At 37.4% G+C, this 19,536-nt stretch overlaps 2 protein-coding genes across 5 annotated transcripts; one reads left to right on the top strand and one right to left on the bottom strand.

Moving 5' to 3' along the window:
- Nucleotides 1–220: 220 nt before the first annotated feature.
- LOC112564152 (cilia- and flagella-associated protein 69-like) lies at nucleotides 221–12,535 on the bottom strand. Its single transcript, XM_025238769.1, is given in 26 exon segments — nucleotides 221–440; nucleotides 1,035–1,182; nucleotides 1,809–1,851; nucleotides 2,352–2,416; nucleotides 2,887–2,973; nucleotides 3,430–3,588; nucleotides 4,145–4,398; nucleotides 4,781–4,973; nucleotides 5,251–5,332; nucleotides 5,540–5,658; nucleotides 5,930–5,989; nucleotides 5,991–6,049; nucleotides 6,227–6,391; nucleotides 6,813–7,032; nucleotides 7,726–7,827; nucleotides 7,829–7,857; nucleotides 8,076–8,115; nucleotides 8,117–8,252; nucleotides 8,615–8,791; nucleotides 9,139–9,218; nucleotides 9,433–9,504; nucleotides 9,828–9,925; nucleotides 10,086–10,272; nucleotides 10,967–11,032; nucleotides 11,271–11,333; nucleotides 11,589–12,535. Coding segments are annotated over 25 exon segments (2,832 nt in total). The 5' UTR covers nucleotides 11,730–12,535; the 3' UTR covers nucleotides 221–440; nucleotides 1,035–1,047.
- A 967-nt stretch (nucleotides 12,536–13,502) lies between these two features.
- Nucleotides 13,503–19,508, top strand: LOC112564151. 4 transcript variants are annotated; one of them, XM_025238766.1, is made up of 6 exons: nucleotides 13,503–13,877; nucleotides 14,481–14,513; nucleotides 14,819–14,861; nucleotides 15,751–15,853; nucleotides 17,047–17,355; nucleotides 17,912–19,508. In XM_025238766.1, exons 1-6 carry the CDS (start codon nucleotides 13,841–13,843, stop codon nucleotides 18,710–18,712), a joined length of 1,326 nt encoding a protein of 441 aa, XP_025094551.1. In that variant the 5' UTR covers nucleotides 13,503–13,840; the 3' UTR covers nucleotides 18,713–19,508. The 4 variants fall into 4 exon arrangements, with proteins under 4 accessions (XP_025094551.1, XP_025094550.1, XP_025094552.1 ...); XM_025238765.1 differs by having other exon boundaries at nucleotides 13,765–14,208; nucleotides 15,431–15,853; XM_025238767.1 differs by having other exon boundaries at nucleotides 13,772–14,208.
- The last annotated feature ends 28 nt before the right edge of the window (nucleotides 19,509–19,536 follow it).

The following is a 19,536-nucleotide window of genomic DNA, read 5'->3' as shown; positions in this document are numbered from 1 at the left end:
AGTTCTAGCAAGTTTTTTAAGTAGAGCGGTATTTCATAAACATAGCTTGGAGAATATTTTAAACCAGAATTACTGGAGGAGAAAAAATGTTCAGCCTAACATTTACAGAAAAGTTTCTCGATGTTTTCAACATGTTTAACATGTTGACTCCAACTGATGCATCCACAGTTTGAATAGACACATATTGTTCTCAAAATATGTTTATAGAATAAATGAGTCATTTTGCTTTGTTTGTGCTTTTTTATTTGAAGATCCAGACCACAAATAGCATGGCCACACACTTTCTTTGAACCTTCTTCCTCACACACGATTATTTTTCATCTGTTTTAAATCGCATTATACTTTTAATATGCATAAGAAATCAGATCCAAGTCTTGTAAATAAAGCCAACATAAATAAATCTATGATTGTTACTATCACAGCTATCCTTTACATTCGACCTGAAAACAAAACCAAAAAAAAATTGGAAGAGTTTTGATAAAATCTTCAAAGCTGGTAAGAATTTTAAGTGATAACATTGTGAATTTTTTAAGCAGAACTACTTAAATTTGTGTGTCTTTTAATACATGTTCATTGTTTAGTTTACAGCAGATTTGAATAATACATAAGACTGAAGCAAACAGCAGATGGATGCTAGTAAAACTCACATGGCACAATGATTTTTTGACATTTAGACCGCAGGACATAAAATGCTGAGGATCATTTCTAAACAGGGTGCAACAAGTCCTGTGTAAACAAAATTTCTAGATTCACTACCTGATTGTCTCCTAGTCAACAGTTTATAAGTAAACAAGAGCAACTCTGTGTGATAGCATTCTCTTATCATTTAAAGAGCATCTCCTAGCATGTGGTTCCAAGAGCTGTGCACTATGTTTGTGCTGAAAATATTACTAACTAAAAGGCTTTTTATGGTGCAAAACATGCATCACTGGAGATGAAAACATTCAAATTTTATGTATCTAAGTTTTGTTTTCTGCATATTTAATGAAGCACCTATAATGTGGAAAGAGATTGACAAAGTAATCTGCACAAACCTTGTACCAGTCCTCAGATGGTCAGGTGCTTGACAAATTGTCTGTTCAAAGGCGGCAGCTCACCAGGGTCATAGGGAGCTAGTTCAGGACGTTCCCCTTCAGTCACCCTGGGTGGGGTTTCCACCTTAACATGTTTGCCACTAAACACCTGGACATGATACATATGCACACATCGTCATCATCAAATTTTGTCATTGTGCACTGTTGTTAGGAATGGTGGCTTTCAAGACCAAATGAGAAAGGGCAAAATGAAATACATTTATCTTATACAAACCAAAAAAACAATTCACTTGCTGTTAAATAGTAATAAAGTACACTCTTTCCAGAAATAAAAGAATTGTGTCGTGAGAATGTCATTAAAGGTATAAATCATAAAGAAACGTAAGCAGCCACTTTGAATAGTTAATATTGTAGTTTTCCACATTCAACAAACAACTGAAAAGCACAGCATAAAATACATAATTATTGACTATATCTTCTTATTCCTAATCGCCCCCAGTGGAGCATAGGGCCCCAACTACACCCCACCATTGGACCCGGTTTTGAGCATCCCTTTCCAGGTGGGACCATGTCATGCAGCTGCCTTCGACTCACTCTGGACAGATCTCTTCCATGTCTGTCTGGGTCTCCCAACCCTGCGCCTCCCCTGTAGGTTCCAGCCCAGAGCTTGCATTGACTATATGCCCATCCTCATTTATCTTTTGAAGGTTCATCTTTGAGTTATGACTAGACACCATAAAACCACATCTAAGTATATTCAACAGATGTACTTACAGTAGTTCTCAGTGTGTGCAGTGTAGTGTCATGGAAATGGTCTCTACAAAAGAAACAAATAAAATGTTATATATTGTACATTAAGTTTGTAGAAGAAAATACTCTCAAAGGGAGCTCTGATTTTTATATGCATCATCTTTTGTTTCACAGGTGCTGTTAATGCACAAAACTGTATGGTAGCACCATACAAAGCATCGCTACTTGAATACATATGGGAAGAAACTATTGGAACCTTTAGGAAATGTTCAATTAGGAATTACTTCCCATTAATGGCTGATGTTTTAAAATGTTTTAAAAATGCTCTTTAAAATGGTATTAAAACCATTAATAACTGAGAAGTTCATGATAAAGTGTTTAAAGAAACCTCTTTTTATAAATTTCTACATGTCTACACATTTAGACACTTAAAATTTTCTGTGAAAACCCTAGATAAATCAGTAAGCATAATAATAAACTGGCAACATGAACTTTACACAATTATTATCTACATGTTATATGCACAGGGAGATGCAGGCACCATAACAGCTTTAACCTAGGACTTACATATCTCTGTACTTGGGCTGTATACGAGAGGCATCAATGGACAACTCCTGACGTTTTTTGGCAGCCTAAGGAAAAACACAGTTAAGCAATCTCATTTAAGCTGCTAAGAAAAATTTGCGGTATGAATTCACATGCTTAAACATACAAGCATGATGGGAAAGGAAACATTTTATATTACTCTCTGTTGTCTTTTGTGTTCTGGAAATACAGACACACACAACATAGAACGAACAGATTTTGCATCATAATTCCTTGGACTGGAGATATCTTATTTACATCAGAAATTTCTTAGGACTATGATGCATCACAAGAAGTGGATGAGTAACTGGCCTGTAATTATTGTTCATTGTTTTGAATGAATTAGTGATTTTGATATTTATATGGCTTATGATTACTGACAAGCTCTACTGGTATAAAATGTTTACAAGCATCAATTATTATCACTGTCATTATGTAAGGAATTGTTAAATGTAAAGATTCAGTGAGACATACAGTATATTCACGTTGTGCATGCTTCTGTAAAAAAGTGCCTTACCTTCAAGTGTGAAATGCTAGATACACGCAGTGTGAAGGCTGCAAAATCACTCTCTCTCTTCTCTGCTTGACGATGATTCTCCCGGATCTAAGAAAATTTAAATTAAAAAAGACTACACAAAGTGGACTACAAATTTCAAGTAACCTTCTATGGATTTTTTTGAAACTTATGTGTATGTTTTTTTTAATCTCACATATACGTTAATAGACTTCAGATTATTTGCACATTTCACATGATGAATGCACGTGTCAGGTAAAAATATTCCGAAATCTTTTCACAGACATAAGAAATAAAATGACTATACTAATCATAGTTATACTGTTGTACTAAATTGTCATACATCAGAAAGCTCCTTAGGCTGAAACATTTTAAACTCAAACACCATTATCTCTCATTCTGGCTACTTCTGATATATATATATACATGAATATATAACTTAGTAAAAATTTGCATTTTTGACAGACACATCAAAAATATTTATTTCAAAACTACTGTCACACTCTCTGTCACAGGTAAAAGGGAAAATTTTTCAAAAGCTGTAACCTCAGCATAAAACTCTTGCTCATCCAAAATGTCCTGGTTTCTCTGAGCTTCCAGTAGTTCTGCTTGTGTGGCTGCAACAATCTGTGCTCTCTCTTCAATTGCTCGAGAGATAGCCTCCATAGCTTCTGCATCTGGTGTCACTGGCCTTACATTCTCCATCTTAAAGTGATGATCACAAAGCATTTACAAAGTACACAGTTTAAAGAATAAGCATTGTAGATAAGATCTGACAGCGTTTGCTAATTTATGTATTTTGATATTTAATCTTAACCACATCCTTCTGGTCATAAACTTGTTCCTATTTTTTTACTGCACGCATTGACTTTCATCGTTGTTTAGGACATACTGAAGTCATTAACAATTTTCAACAGTGTAAGATGTGTGTCCCTATTCTGCTAAACTCATAAACATACCAACAATTGTTTTTTTTACAAATAATTATTAAAGTGAATCAGGGTGAAAATGTCTGTTGCACTTTGTTTTAACAGGTTCCCTTTAATGTATTATATAGACATTGCCAAAGTCAGTTTGAAGTAGACATTCATCCTGTCATGTGACATCTAGAGAAATAAACCTCTTTTTTCTGATACTCTTGTTATGCAGTTGCTTATCTGTACCTGGACTTGTTTGGGCTCACGATGCTGTCAATTAAACACCATTCACCACTTGAATATTTTATAGACATTCAATTCCTACTGAATTTGCAAACTTTTACCTCAAGTTCCTTCATGATCTCTGTCCAGACCTCTCCAATCTTAAAGTCCAGATACTTTTCAATAATGGTAAGGGTCACATGATCATCCACTGTCAGACCAGGCAGATCTGTGAAGCCAATCTTGCAGAAAAAGGAATAGATTTTTGCACGCATATTTTCAGACACATCCACAATAGCCTGGCTGGGAAACTGAGATGGCAAGGACACCGTGCCTCTTTCTTCTTGAAGCTGGCCCATCAGAGGCTTTGTAACATCTATCGATTAAAAAGTTGCAAATGTTAAATGAAGATGTTCTCGGTTGTATCCCTTCGCTGTTTGATTTATTAGCAGAACACAAATCCAGAGAGTGTCTATGAGAGGAGAATATCTCTAGCATGGGTTTCTTAAACATATCAAGACAAGGAAAGCAAAAATATCATATTAGAAAACATGTGCACAATTAAATTAGTCTTACCGTTGGACAAAAAAAAAAATGATTGCAGCATGTTTTGGAAGTTGCTAGGGTAAGTTAAAAACAAAAACATGTACAAGTTTGGTGAAAAAACATTGGCTTTGGGCGATGCAGCACAGACCTGCTAAGTGTGCTACACTCTTTAACATCACAGATGTACACTGCACACATCCCTTCCACCCTACCAGTTATTGCTCCATTTTCATCCCGACTGGCACCAATCTCTGCCTCCTCATTGCGCCACATTTCACAAAAGAGATGAGCGGCTGTGGAACCATTCTGGCCACGCCATGTGAGAACATGGTTGACAGTCTTCGGATTCTCGCAAAGATCCAGCAAACAGCCAACGATCAGATTGTGCATGTTCTTTGGAGACATCTGCTAGAGCAAAAGTGATTCCACAAATCAAGTCTTTAAGTTAGTATGTGAAATAACGGTCATATTACTTTTAGTAATTTTTAATTTAAATGTTTCAATACATATTTAAAACCAGCCATAAAAGAACAATGTCTACTTCTTATGCTCATTTGCTTGTACTTTAAGAAGATGGCAAAGGGGAGGACAGAAGAGGGTGCAAGTGTGAGATATTCATAAAGTTAAGTATTTAGTTTAACACTAAGTCAAATAATAAGCAACCATTTACTGAAATTCTCACCTCTAGTAAATCAATCAAGAGATACACGCCTTCTTTTTCTAGAAGATAGTCTTCTGTTATGTAGCAGCCCACTACGGAGCACCTGTATCAGAGCCATCTTGTTATTTACAGCCACAAGCAGTATGGAAAAATATATTTTTTGCTAAGTGGCACAACTTTTTCAGTATTTTTTTTAAAAAATGTATGTGATCAAGTGTATCACTGTCTTGCATTGGTATCTAGATATTTGATAATACAATCTTATCAGATTTAGTTTCATTCTTAAAATACTTCTATGTCAGCTAATTACCAGACACAGTCAATGGCAGCCAGGAGAAGCTTATGGTGGCCAAGCCCAGAGTTCAACAATTTGACATCTGTCTTTAGATGGCGCACCAATGTATCCACACCAAGAGTGCCAAATAGTTCCTGGTAAAAACCAAAGCTTTTGATAAAATAATGCTCACAAGTACACATTCATAAATCAACCAAAATCCATCAAAGCTTTCAGTAAAACATTAAATCTTTCTTTTGAAGTGACAGAATGTGCATATACATATTTATTTTTAACTACTTTGACTCTTTTTGCAAAGCACTTTATGTACATATAGCTGTGATAGTGCATCTTGGTTACTGATAGTGATGATGCCTTCGTCTAATCCTTTATAAATATTTTACATTTTAAGAAGGTGTTCATTACCTTCTTGTGCATATCTCTGTCACAGAGACATGACAAAATGAAGAGGATATCAGATTGCATTCTCTATCTCCACAGCATCATACTGGTCTGCACTCTTTGTGAAAGCTGTGCTGAGGACACCTGCAGATACAGTTGGACTACATTTGATCTCAAGATAAATTTGTGTCACAGACTGTGTAAAACAACACTCATTCAGCAATCACAGACCCAAGACACACATAAGGAGGCCAGTGAGACATGACAAAAAGAAAAGCCATAAAAAAGAAGGTAACAGAAAATGAAAGAGGGAAAACTAACCAAGAAGCTGGTTGATTGCTCCTTGGTCAGACAAATCCTGCAGAATGACCTCATCTTCTGTGGATACCACACTGCGCATCAACCGCAAGCAATGCCTCATTTGTGCCTTCTTATTACCTCGGCCTGATGTACCATGAAAACTGTTGCCGTGTCCACCAAATGTGTCTGTAACAAACATTCACTAAATGGTTACACTTTTTCTCCGAAATCATGTCATGCTATGAGAACATTTGTGTACAGTCAAAGATGTAAAAAAATTCTGACAAATGATTTAGTACTAAGAACAAAATTACTTGCTACAAAATCTGTCAAAAATTGCTACCAGAGAATCTGAAATGATGGACATGAATTAGCATGTACATACAAATACATGCACTTGTTTATGCTTGCAATTGTGCACACACACACACATGCTTTCTCTCTCATTGTAAAAAAAAGCATAACCTTTGTTTATTCTGTTACCCTCATAAACAAAGATTTGTAATTTCTGACACACACACACATATGCTTTCTCTCTCCCTCACATGTACATGCATGCATGCACTCGCACACACACACACACACGCAACTTTATTTACTTATTTACCAGGTCCGACACACCACTCGAGCAGCAAAAGAAGGCGAGTGCTACCCTGGCATGTCATGTAGTCTTCCAGCATGAGGGGACACAGAGAAGACAGGACTGACATGGCATGCAGCTGCATCTCTTCAAACTGCGCCACAGACCATTCACGTGGTCTACTCTGCTTCTCGTTGGCCCGCACAAAAGAGAACAGTGCCAACAAAAGGTGACCTTCTGAGAGAATCTGGAGAAAATGAAAACATAAATTCTAAGCAGACACAAAAGTATACTGTTTCTTAGACTGCTCCACTAGTGAGCTGAAATTTCTGATCTGAAAAGCATGCAAACATTGCAGAGTCAGATTTCTGTCACCAGAAAATATGAGCAATGACTTTCAGTTATGTCTTCCTTTTTCTAACAACTAATTTCTCCTTTCTCTTTCTCCTGCTCTACTAACATTCCTCATCATGCTAAATATATAAAGATCTGCAGCATAGCAGCTGTAGGTGCAGTGTTCAACATGTCTAGGGCAATGCATATAGGTGACAGAGATCAAACTTCTTCTGTCACCTCTATTTTCCCTGTATATAACAGGTATCCACTTCTGTTGGGTTAGACGGGATAGTATTCCAGCCACAGGCTGAGCAGACCTCAGTTAGCAAACTTCTGCTTTACAGTCAAGCAAATGAATCACCAGACCATAGAGCCAGCAGCAATTAATACATTGGTATACATCACATGTCATAGTCATTCATGGATATTTTCAATATGAAATTTCCTGAACTAGGAGGGTCAATGCATGTTTTTGAGTTTTGTTGAGAATTTCATATTGAGACACATCTCAATAAGAAAATATACATTTTGTTTGAAAACAAAAACTCTTTGAATGGTGACAGATAAGTGGTAAAGCCAAAAGAGGAAAGTGATAAATTTAAACTAACTCACAGCTATGACAGTTCGGATCTCTACTCAGCAGGACAAGGACATTCATAAGAAGCTTCCTCAGTTCAAAATCTTCATGGTTTGTTTGTAGCTTTAAGCTGCTTCACAAGTGGGTTGTGACTCTTTACTGCAGAAACACAACATGTTTCAAATAATTCCCCACTAAACAGATTAGAAGGAAAGAAAAAAAAAACGTGAGACCATACTGCAAGTCAAAACTATTGTCATATTTGTATAAGTGCATGCTCAATTTTTAAGCTGTGCCAAAGACATTTCATAGCCTGCATGGAATGGTCTTGATTACCTTGTTATGTGTGTTCCTAGATAAGACTCCAATCAACATACCCTCCTGAAAAGTAGCAAAAAGAGTAAGCTGCTTTACAAAAGCCAGTCTCCACAAATGGGGCATCAGGGCAGCTTTCAGCAACAAGTGAAGAAATGACCAACAGGTCATTACGCAATTGTCTGTCATAGTGACTGTAGCCCTGTGTCATCTGAAAAATGAATGCATCTCGAAGCTGACTGAAAAATAAAAACAAAAGTACACGATGTCAATTTTTTTTCCAGCAAACATATTTATGTGGCAAGATACATCTGTCATCTTAAAATACTTAACCACATTAATCCATGCATAAGATGTCATTATAGTTTAGTGAGGAGCCATTTTTTTAAGTAATGGTTTGGTAATAATTAAGGTTTACTATTATTAGACCTATAAATACTTTGGTATGGTAAGAACATCAGAATATATTGGATCAGAAAATTTTATTTTTGTTCTTCAAGGCTTCCCTTTTCACTTTAAACTTTCTTAAGGATGCCTATTAATTTACAGAAGGATTATTCCTTTTTATGATGCTATTATTAAATTTTTTAAACAAGTTTACCTGATACATGTGATATTGTTAAGTTGAGATGCTACAATATGTTTGTCACCATACTCCAGCAAGTTCCAAATAATGTCAATAGACCGAAATAACAGCTGACCACTAGGATCTGGGTCCATCAACCGTAAGCATAACCTCTTAGCTGCTTCTGCTCTTAGCATCTGTTCACAATTCTTCCTGTAAAGGTTGGTTCAAAAGACAAAGGGTAAATAGCAATTTATAATAATTTGTGTCACACAATAATTTAAGTTTCATAAGAATTATGTCATGCAATGATTTGTGTTGTGTAATAATTTGTGCCACAATAATTACATCATAAATAATTTTTGCTGTATAATATTTATGTCATATGATGTGGAATATTAATTTAATTTTCTGAAAGGGATTCTGCTCTACTCTGTCAAGCAAACTTGTGCTCTCAAACACTGATATTGTGTTTTTAGAGTACTCAAATGTGTTCCTGGGAAAGAGTGCTCTCAGGAAGTATGCATAATAAAACATTTTTAAAAAGTGCTTGGAGAAAACCTGAGTTTCTTGATAAGTCTTGCAGGACACTCAGTACTTGGAGCTTAATGTCCAGGTTGTTTTCTAGCAGTGCCAGTGACTAGAGGAGCAAAAGGAATACAACGCATGTTAAAAAAGTAACGGCTGTCACATAAAAAAGAATATAATTTTCTTGTGTATTGGCTCATGCCTGTTATGTACAACTGTTGCTTTATTTATCTTTACTTACATAAACTTTATACAACACTGAGTTAAACTCTCTGAAAATACCTTCATGTTGCAGGTTTAAAAAAAAGCTTTCTTTTATGCCTCACCTTCACGAGTGTCTCTGATATGTCACTCATTTCAACCATTCTTCTGTTGTATGATAAACTGGAAGGCTTGTGCTCTGGAATCAAAGAATATCTGAGTGTCTGTTTCTACACAACTTGAATATGTTTTTAAGAATGACTACCTTTTTACAAATTGTGAGGCAATTTTTTGTTAAATTTGTCTGCTATCAGTTAGTCTGTACAGTTACTGGGTTTTAGAATTTTAGAATTCCCTTTGAATTGAAGCAGGGAGAGCACAGAAGAATATGTTGTTTTTAGTTCATGTTAAAAAAAAACCAAATCATACTACTGATCATTACTACATCAAACATACAATTACTATAAATTGCTGTAAGTTATCTTGGAAAACATGACTGATATAAGCCCTAAAATCTTACTTGTACATCTTGCACAATGCTAGATTCATTGTAGAAAGCCTGGAGTGTTCTACAGATCTGTTTGCGAATGATGTCACTTGGAATTCTCATTAGGTAGCCTAAGATTTGGAAAAATATCCAAAGTTATCAAGCATGACAAGTTCAACAACACACAAAAGAGAGATCTTCTCAAATGAAAAAATGCCAAACACCTGAAAATTACAAACTATTTTTAAGTTTTTGTATTCAATGTTTCATTTTGCTATTACAGATACTCACCAAGCTGTGAAACTGACTCAATGACAATTTGTTCATACGTCAGCTCATCAGAGGACTTTTCCTTCAGATAGGGCAAAGCACAGAGCTTAAGGATATCCACTACTGGCTGCTCATAAAGTATCTGGCTGTCCATCCGATCAGCACACACATTAAGTATTTTAAACACCTGTACGAGTTCCTTCATTGGCTGAGACAAAGTTAAGTCAACAATAAAGAATTCGTTTGCATTTAAATTTAACTTTTTTAATTAAAAGTGTTGTAAAGTATGATAACAATGATATTTTAAATCTATATTTTAATCCATAAGTCAGCCATGCTCATTTTGCAATAAACAACTCAATAACTATAAGTTACCTGCAATACGAGCTGAAGCATGCAAATGTTCAACCACTTTACCCTTGTTTCTTCTTTCTCTCACTTACTCTAGGACACATACGCACACACATTCACTCATCTTGGGTGCATGCATACACATGCATTGTCTAGCTGGTTTTGGTCTGTGCAGATGTAATTAGCTTACTGCTGCATGAGATGAAGAGCTCCTTTTGGGATAAAGTTGTGTTATACTGTATTATATTATGTATTGTATTGTTTGTGAAGCATAGTGGTGTCATTAGAGTGGCAGTGTTCAGTGTCCTAGTCAGCTCAATACCCAATCTTATTGTGTACTACTCCCATCTGTTGAAATGCTTTCTAACTCCTCTAAGGGTTGGGGATGGAAAGAGGCACAAAGCTAGCTCTAGGTGCAACTTCATAATACTTCACATCCCAACATTCAAAGGATTATAGGACTCTTTTTAACCTGTATTATATTAACCTACCAGTTAAGTTATATCGTTAAGAGATGTAGGTGAAATGAAATTTTAAACTGTAAAGGATACAATTCCTTTCTGGTAGTGACGGCAAATTCTCTGTAGTGCATTCACATGTCTATCATATAGCATCATCTGCAAATAAATGTCTATAGAAATATCTTTTATTCCACAAAAATGTAAATTTTATTTTAATTAGTGCATTAGAAAAACAGTTGTACTTGATTTTATTTTGTAAAGTGGTACATGATAACTTCTAGACATGGCTTTAATCTGGTATACTATACAAAAAAACTAGTTAGCGTTAATTTAACTGATTGATAGTATTTACAGTACATGTAGCTTTTAACTTATTATAAAATAAAATACTTACAGAGTGTGGATCTGTGAGAAGCTTGATAACTCTTTTTAAATTGAGCGGTTGAAGCTTGCTGCCCTGTGAAAGTATAATATTGTTACAAAAGTGAATGAAAAAAAATCTCTTGGAAAGTCTCGAGCAAAAAGTAATGTAGTGATCATCAAGCAGTCTTAAACTAGTCATCAATCACATATTAAATAAATGGTACATGTACACACACATTAATACTTTGGTTCTCTCACCGTCCAGAAATGAAGTACATAAACAAAGTGTTCTGAGAATAATAGATTCACAGTTTTCTCCGTGCATACACTTAATTTAAATAGCTCTCACCTGCAGTATCTCAAGATCATCATCAGTGATTATATGTGCAACGATAGGTATTTTGGTGGGACCTGTGTCGGTCGTTCTTTGCGTGCCTGCCAGGGTTGTATGACCCAGCGGATCTGTTCGCGAAGCTGTAGCAACTGCCATTGTGAAATAAAATGGTTGTACTTGTTTTAGCAGACTGTATGTTTCCTCGTTATACTTCTGAATACACAGAATCTTGTAAAAATTGGTCTTCACATGCTAAGCCAAGCTGGATAGGATGTCAACATCCCGCCATGTTGAATGTCTCCAAGGAAGTTGCAGTGCTTTATGGGATCGCTGTTGATGACCTTTGACCAAAGGGCAAACGCTGCCATGATGACAAGGGAGAGCGAGTTCCTTATTTTTTTTTTTTTAAGGACGTTTTGTTTACAAATGACGGCCTTTTTTTAGACGCTGTAGTCAAGATAAAAATATGAATCTCAACGGTTTTTGAAGGGTGGGAACTCGACCGAGAACTAAATCGACAATTAGCCCTGCAGATGTTTTACATTTGTAGTCGTAGTTATAAAGCGATGGCAGCTAGTTTGATTTCGTGTGCGCGAGTGCATGTTCTCATGGTCATACAGAAAATATACAACCAGTGACTCGTAGCCGTATTAAACACTACGAGATTGCATTATTTAAATATTGTGGGTTTGGGTAAGCTGGGTGGATGAGTGTGAGAAAGCACGAACTTATAATATCCCTGGACTGCTTGCAGACGATTTTCTTCTTTTCTTTTTTTTCAGTCAGCTACTAGAACGAGGCTACTTGCGACAACACTCATTGCGGTTAAATAGCCTACCGTGGATTAACGATCGAATGACTTCAATGGCTATGTCATTGTCAGCCAAGTCTGCAAGAGGAACAACAATAAAGAAACGCACAAAAGGTGGTTTATACTGCTGCGTGGTAGAATGCAATTAACTGTGCAAGTATCAAATCTTTCGGTGGAAGTTTTTTTTTTTTTTCGCTTCCGCGGGCAGGTATTATGGACAGAGCAAGACAAGTGGCAATTATAAGCGGCTCTAGTTCATGCTTTAGGCCGTTCAGACAAAAGTTTCAATCCATTGAGAGTCAAGATTTGTTCAATATACACTTTGAAGAAGAATTAATGCATTAAAAAAGATACTGAACTCATTGTTGGCTCACTTATTTCCCTCTTACTCTTCTCTGTTCTGCACTTGTTTCAACTCGCGAGTAAAGACTTATCCTATAGCCGAAGATATGCCCATAAAAGCAAATTTAGTTATTAATAATCGCGCCATTCATTAAATTACTTGAGAAGTGTATAATTGATTAAATATTATTCTTATTATTTAAAAAAACCCTGATCGTTATTGTATATGAATAGGCCAAGATCAACATCAGTGCTTTCAGCTCACACACCCCTCCGGCAACACAAAGCAAATACTTTTGTATTCTAAATAGGCAAAAGTTTGGTTAATAGTGCAACAAAGCCATACACTTACGGTAATTATATATTGCTGATATCAAAAGTCTCGTTGATGTTCTATTTTTGAGCGGTAATTAAAAAAAAAGTATGGACGTGCACAGATTTTTCATATTTAATAATAATGATAATCAGCACATTTATACAGCGCCTTTTTCCAGCATCAGTAATTAGAGCTCGCAAAATGGCAATTTTAGTTAGCAAAAGGGAGTTTATCTCAGACAATGACAACAGATTTTAAAATAATATTCACTTGTTGCCATTGGCAAACAGAACAACTTAATTCATGTAAAATATTAATAATGATATTTAGTATTTGTAGCTCTATGAAACTTAATTAACACAGGCCCTGAAAATATTGGCATATAAGTATTTTCTTCATAAGAACTTGTACATTTTCGTACATCTTTGCGTATAGTGCCTCGTGTTTATTACATATTATCCGTGACCAAGATTCATATTTTCACTTCGAGCAGAGATGACAATGGATGAAGGGACGGATGAAGGTAAGTCGCACCTATCAGCTGCGTTACAGTTATAATTATAACTTTCGCATGTTCTGGATTTCGATCGCAGCGACTCAGATGTCATAATCTGACGTCATTGCTGATGCCACGCGAGGCAGATTAGATCTGCCCTACAACGTCATGCAAGTTTTACGTCATCCTTAAAACGAGATCAGCCAAATTAGATCTAAAGTCCTGAATCACGATGTCATAGCGATAAGTGACGTCGAAAAGACTTCAGGGTGGGACTAGGCTACAGCACAAAACGGAAATTAATGTCAACGGCATTGGAAGAAAATAGGACTGATTCATCTAAATAAATAAATAACTGGAAGAAAAATTAAACGGATTTTTTTTTATTGTTATGTTGGGTAAATAAACTTTTAATAGAGTGGAGGCTGAATCTTCTCCCTCGATTTCACCACACAAGAGGGTTAAAAAAAAAAAAAAATCTCGGAAAAGGAAAGCAAACGTTAGACTCCTAAAGGCTTAATGTAGCGATGGAGCTCGAAGAAGAATGTTAAGAGAGAATCAAGGTGAAAAAAATCCAATCTGGAACGGCCACTGATTATGAAAGAGCAGTCTTCTTCACTGCAGTTGTGGTGATAAGAAGACATAGTGTACATTATCAAGCATCGCAGATGTAAGACGGGTCTTTGTTTTTTTTTTTTGCTTTGTTCCCTGCATAGAATATTTGTTGAATAATTAAGACCTTTACATTTATTAATTTGAATTTTAGTTGTAATATTTTCATTGTTTGCCATGACTGTTTGAGCAAGTGCATGTTCGTTTATTTTTTAAGTTTGTCAAAATTACTCGCTTTTGCACTCACCAAACAGACCATTAAACTAAATTATTCTGTTGAAAACATGTAACTTACATGTTTATTTGTTTATATTATTCTACACGTTACAGGTCATGATTATCGTGTGCACAGCCTCCATCACAGTAAGAGCTATTTTTAAATACTTTGTTTTAATCTTTTACAAATGTTACTACCATCATCTTCTGCACAGTGTTGTAAATCAACGATTGTTGAAAAGACCCTGATCACAAGTCAAACATGGCATTTTAAAGCTTTGAATTACCCGGGGACTTACAGAACAAACGTCTAATAGTTTGTATAAACCGGTGTTTTGCATTTGCTGCTCTTTTAGAAAGGGTTTTGACTTGAGTTTAAATTTGTGATGTCATTGAAAGGATGTAACCATGCAGATAGTGAAATCATACACTGATAATTTGTCATGACACAGGATCTAGTTATCGTTACAATACAAGAAGGAGGGGTTCCAAAAAGTAAGTAATAATTTTCATGTTTGAAGGATTGTAATACTATATACCGTGCAATAAATCGTACCATTTCCATGAAAGTAATTTAAAGTCCTCGAGTTGCTTGTTGACCAGCATGTTGAATTTTTAATTTGAGAAGGGTCAACATTAGACATCAAAATACTTACAATTGCTTACTGAAAAGTGTGCCCGCACACCCTGCAGTCGAAGCAAGTTATAGATGATAAGTTCTGGAATTGTTTGTGAAACTTTATAGATTTCTGGAGGCATTAATCATCTCTACATCCAATAAAAGATTTCCCAACGTGTGTGTGGGTGGGTACGTGCGTGCGTGTCCATAAAAAAAAAAAACCGCACCGTCTTCTGACTTGTAATCTTTGGCATAAGTCCATCAGAAAAATAAAACTTATTGGATGTAGACAGAAACGTCTCCAGTTCACTTTATTTCCATCTTTGTTCATCATCTTTTTTAGATTCCTCTGAAACGTTTCCAGCTTCTTTGTGTTCGGCATGCCATAAATCTCACGGAGAATAGAGTGGGACTTAAAACCTTAAAACACTAGTTTCATTCACAGGTTTAAAGCTGGGCGGTCTTGTCACAACGAAGGTGGCAGACCCACATTCGAGCTGTCAACACAACCACAGAGACACCTACTGATCGGGACACAGTCTTGTCGACCTCATCAGAAAAAAAATAGCGGTTTGCTGATGAAAGCCAGGCATGTTATTGTAACCTGCTCGCCCTGCAGTCGCTTGGATCAGACCCACAAATGCTGAGCACCTGGCATTTGTATGTCCTGTGCAGAGGACGGCCATTTGCCTTCGCTGCCGGCATCTTGTACACCACGGCCATGTCGAAAATGCGGGTCACCATGTGTTTTTCTTGCTTTCGCAGAAACAGGGTCGCTCCAGCAGAAAGCCAGAACAGGAGGCATCTGTCGGATGTCACGAATTGGCGAGAACCTGCTGTCAAGGACTTTCAAGAAGAGATGAGCAAAGTGAGCAGTAATAAGCGAGATGTAGACGGAGTGGCTGATTTAGTTACTGAATGGCTGCTGGCTTGGTTGTTTGGCTGGACGTTTGTGGGTTGATTTTTAAAGTATCTGAAACATTTTTTCAACTGACACAAAGGGTTTGTCGTTGTGGAGAAACGTGCTCTATGCTACATGCTAATATGGGTGGACTTAACGTTCCTCCCAGAGAAATAGTAACTGCAAACATGCAGCGATCCCAGCTGCTCATTATGCAAGGAAATCTTTTTAAAAGGTCACCACTCTTGCCATACATAGCATTTTGCTCTCACGTGTACCAGACACATTGTGTTGACGAAAAGAAGCATTTGATATCCACTGTGCTTTATTACCTTTGCCATCCGTGACGAATTCTCTGGTGTTAGTTTCAGTAACAGGCTTTTTTTACATGGTGGGGTCGTTAGCCCTACCACAACCTACTTTACCTCTAGAGTAGGAGTCCACCTTAGTCGCCTCTCCGACATGCCTGGCTGGATGGCAAAGACCCTATTCTTACAATGCTCGCTAGGCAAGTTTACCGCGGGATCCCACAGGGGGATATCCACTGTGTATCCCTGTAATGCGGGCCTCAATCCAAGACACCATGCATTTTTGATTGCTTCATTAAATGTAGGCTGTTGTATGATGTTGAATGATGATTGGGACGATAACAATTAAAGGATGAGGACCCGATGTATAAGCATCCAGTAAACAACGCCTAAGAGATATAAAAGCAGCCACGAAAGGAAACGAGATGACAAGAAGTTTCATAATGTTCATGGTATTCAAAGAAGCAGTTAGAGGAATATCAGAGCACTTGTTAGGAAAAAAAAAAAAACCACCAGAGAAGGAAGAGAGTTAGAGAGAGACTGTGGGAGGTGTAAATGATGAGCTCTTCTATCTAAAAGATAAAGACAGATTGTTCTGTGTATTCAAAAAGTTAAAAGTGTACATGCTTCATAGTTTAGCAATAATGTGTAATAATGAGATGCCTTTTTATGCATCTATATGTCAAGTGATGTGCGTATCCGTGTCTGTGTTGTGTGTAAGCGCGTTCTTGAAGGCATGTACTTTAATTGTGCACGTGTATGTTTGCAAAGCGCTTAGAGACCGACTGAAGCTAAGAAAAGGGGGTATATGAATGCGCTCTATTATGAATATTATTGCTGTTGATGTTGCAGGAATCCAGTTTACAAAACTACTCTAAAACCCCCAAAAATAAAGAATTTCCTGGACTCACGAGGCGTTCACTCGGCCGTTTTATTTTGCAATCTGCAGCGGGGAAATGTCAGGATGAAAGGGGTTGTGATCAGCGCCCTCTAGTAATAATCATTCCATGGCTTCGAGCCAAGCAAAACCACGTGTCCAAATACAGTGAATTGTATCTGAGGAAGGGCCTTGACGTGCTCGTCGTACAAGTGACTCCTAGCCAGATAATCAGACCGATAAGGACGAAAAGAATCGTCAAAGAACTTCTGTCGCTGTTGCAGGTGAGTTCGTATGTGAGAATGAAAAGAACGTGTTGTGTGCTGTAAATTCAGGCACTGTAATCGAGGATAGATTTTTTTTTTCAAATGGCCTTCGTAGTCTCCCAATAGACTACAAATACAGAATTCGTTCAGACTTTCTTTTCTCCTATTTTGTTGTCCTGGATGATAGATCCTTTTTCGCAAGTTTCCTCTTTTCCGTCTGAAATCCCCTACCGTTATTTCTAACTTATTACTAAGCCTCTCCTTTCTGTCTGATGTAAGTTAATTTTTCTCAAATTCATCAATAGATACAATGTTCAAAGATTTTGATGTCGTTGGAATTACGAAGATATTTTTTTATTAAAGTGTAACAACTGGTTCGCAATGAGCCATCTTGGTCCTGGGCATGATGGGGAAGAAAGAATTAGAAACATAGCTACAGACACATCCCCTCAACACCCACATGACATAGATGACAGGCGCCCGGCATAGGGGGAGTGGTGACGGAAGAAGACAAGCACAAAATAACGCCGAAAGAGAAACTTCCAAATGATAACCAATGCGCTGTGTGTTTCAGGATGAAAATGGACCGCTAGCTAAAAGACCACTCATCATCCACGGCTTTTCTATCGGGGCCTTCGTCTGGGGACAAATGCTGCTGGAGATGAACTCCGACATCGCTATCCTCACTAAGGCGCACGGCGATAAACTTGCCGATGACCTGCGTCAAGCTTTGAAATACCCCGATTACGGACCACAGCAAGGCGATCGCGGGGATGACGCGGGAGCTCCCCCGGCAACAACAAACACGAGAAGCTCGACAGACGACGATTCTAAAAGCAACTCTGCCGGCCATCTTAAGAGCGAATTCTCAGAAAGCTGCACCTCCGGCCAGGAGAAGGAGCGGGCCCAAGACGGCACGATGGTGGCTGTTCAAATCAAGTTCGCCGAAGTCCACCGCCGCATCCTGGGCGTTATCATGGACAGTCCCACGCCCATGGAGGCCATATTGGTGGGCATGCCCAACAGCGTCACGTCCCGACCCATCTTCCGAGCCGTGTTGCGCATAATTCTAGCAGCCTATATCCGGTCCTTTCCGAGTTCAGTCGGAATCCACTACCTTCAAGGCGCGCGAGCGGCAGAAAAGAACGATGGAGGCTACCCCACCCTAATCCTTTATTCTTCCACGGATGCCGTGGTTCCAGCGCCGAAGGTGGACGCGGTGGTAGCAGACTGGTTCAGGAAAGGGTTCTTCGTACGCGTCAAGAAATGGGAACAATCTCCTCACGTTGCTCATTTTCAGTTCCATCCAGAGGAGTACACAGAAGAAGTGTACGGCTTTCTTGACAGTTTGCTGACCCCAAAATCAAGGCTGTGAGTGCCATGAACTACATCATCAAATGGCCAGTAGTCCGTTCTTTCAAAAGAAACTTGCTCGTTCGTCAGGCCATGAAGCATGAATAAGTACTTCAACAGAGAAGACTTCCACAAGAACATTCGACCTTCTTGTTCCTCAAGGCTTCCAGGCTGTTACAGTGTGCATGCATACTCTGGTCATAATGTATTCACACTAATTGCACGAAATATTCATTCAACGTAAAAGAGAGCATATATAGTGTTAGATGTACTAAAATGAGACAGCTATTGAAAATTTAGACGCTAGCAGAATTCGGCGAACAGGCATTCAGCAAAGTAGCAGCATATATAAGTCTCCATCCTATAACTTCATAGTGCTGCTGGCATGCATTCACTTGCATGTTTGCATTTTCAGCTGATTAACTATATTTCCCGTTCTTGTTATATTTTTATCTTTATTTGGTCTGATGTTAAATATTAAGAAAACAATCTTAATTATGCTGCTTTCTGTTTCAAGTAGTTAAGTTTTTATTCCATAATTATAATCTTTTAAATTGTTTATACATAGCTTCTGTAGTTATTTTATCTCTGTTTTAAAAGACATACAGCGTGTGTTAACTTTTGAATCTGTATGGTGTCCTTTCTTTAATGAAATTTAGTTTTAGTATTCTTAACTTTTTTTCAGTTATGAGATAAAATCTGCACTAACTTAATGCACGGTGCCATATCTTCTAAAGGTTAATTAGGTTAGCTGCAATCTTGTGATATATATTTGCTTGCCCAGTGTTTAGTCAAATAAATTAAAGAGTAACAGATCAGTGTGAACTTTATTCTTATGAATTTTTG

The sequence above is a fragment of the Pomacea canaliculata genome, linkage group LG5 (genome assembly GCF_003073045.1).
Source record: "Pomacea canaliculata isolate SZHN2017 linkage group LG5, ASM307304v1, whole genome shotgun sequence".
NCBI classification, from domain to species: Eukaryota; Metazoa; Mollusca; class Gastropoda; order Architaenioglossa; family Ampullariidae; genus Pomacea; species Pomacea canaliculata.
The sequence above is the reverse complement of the archived record's forward strand: the minus strand, read 5'-3'. Positions and strand labels throughout refer to the sequence as shown.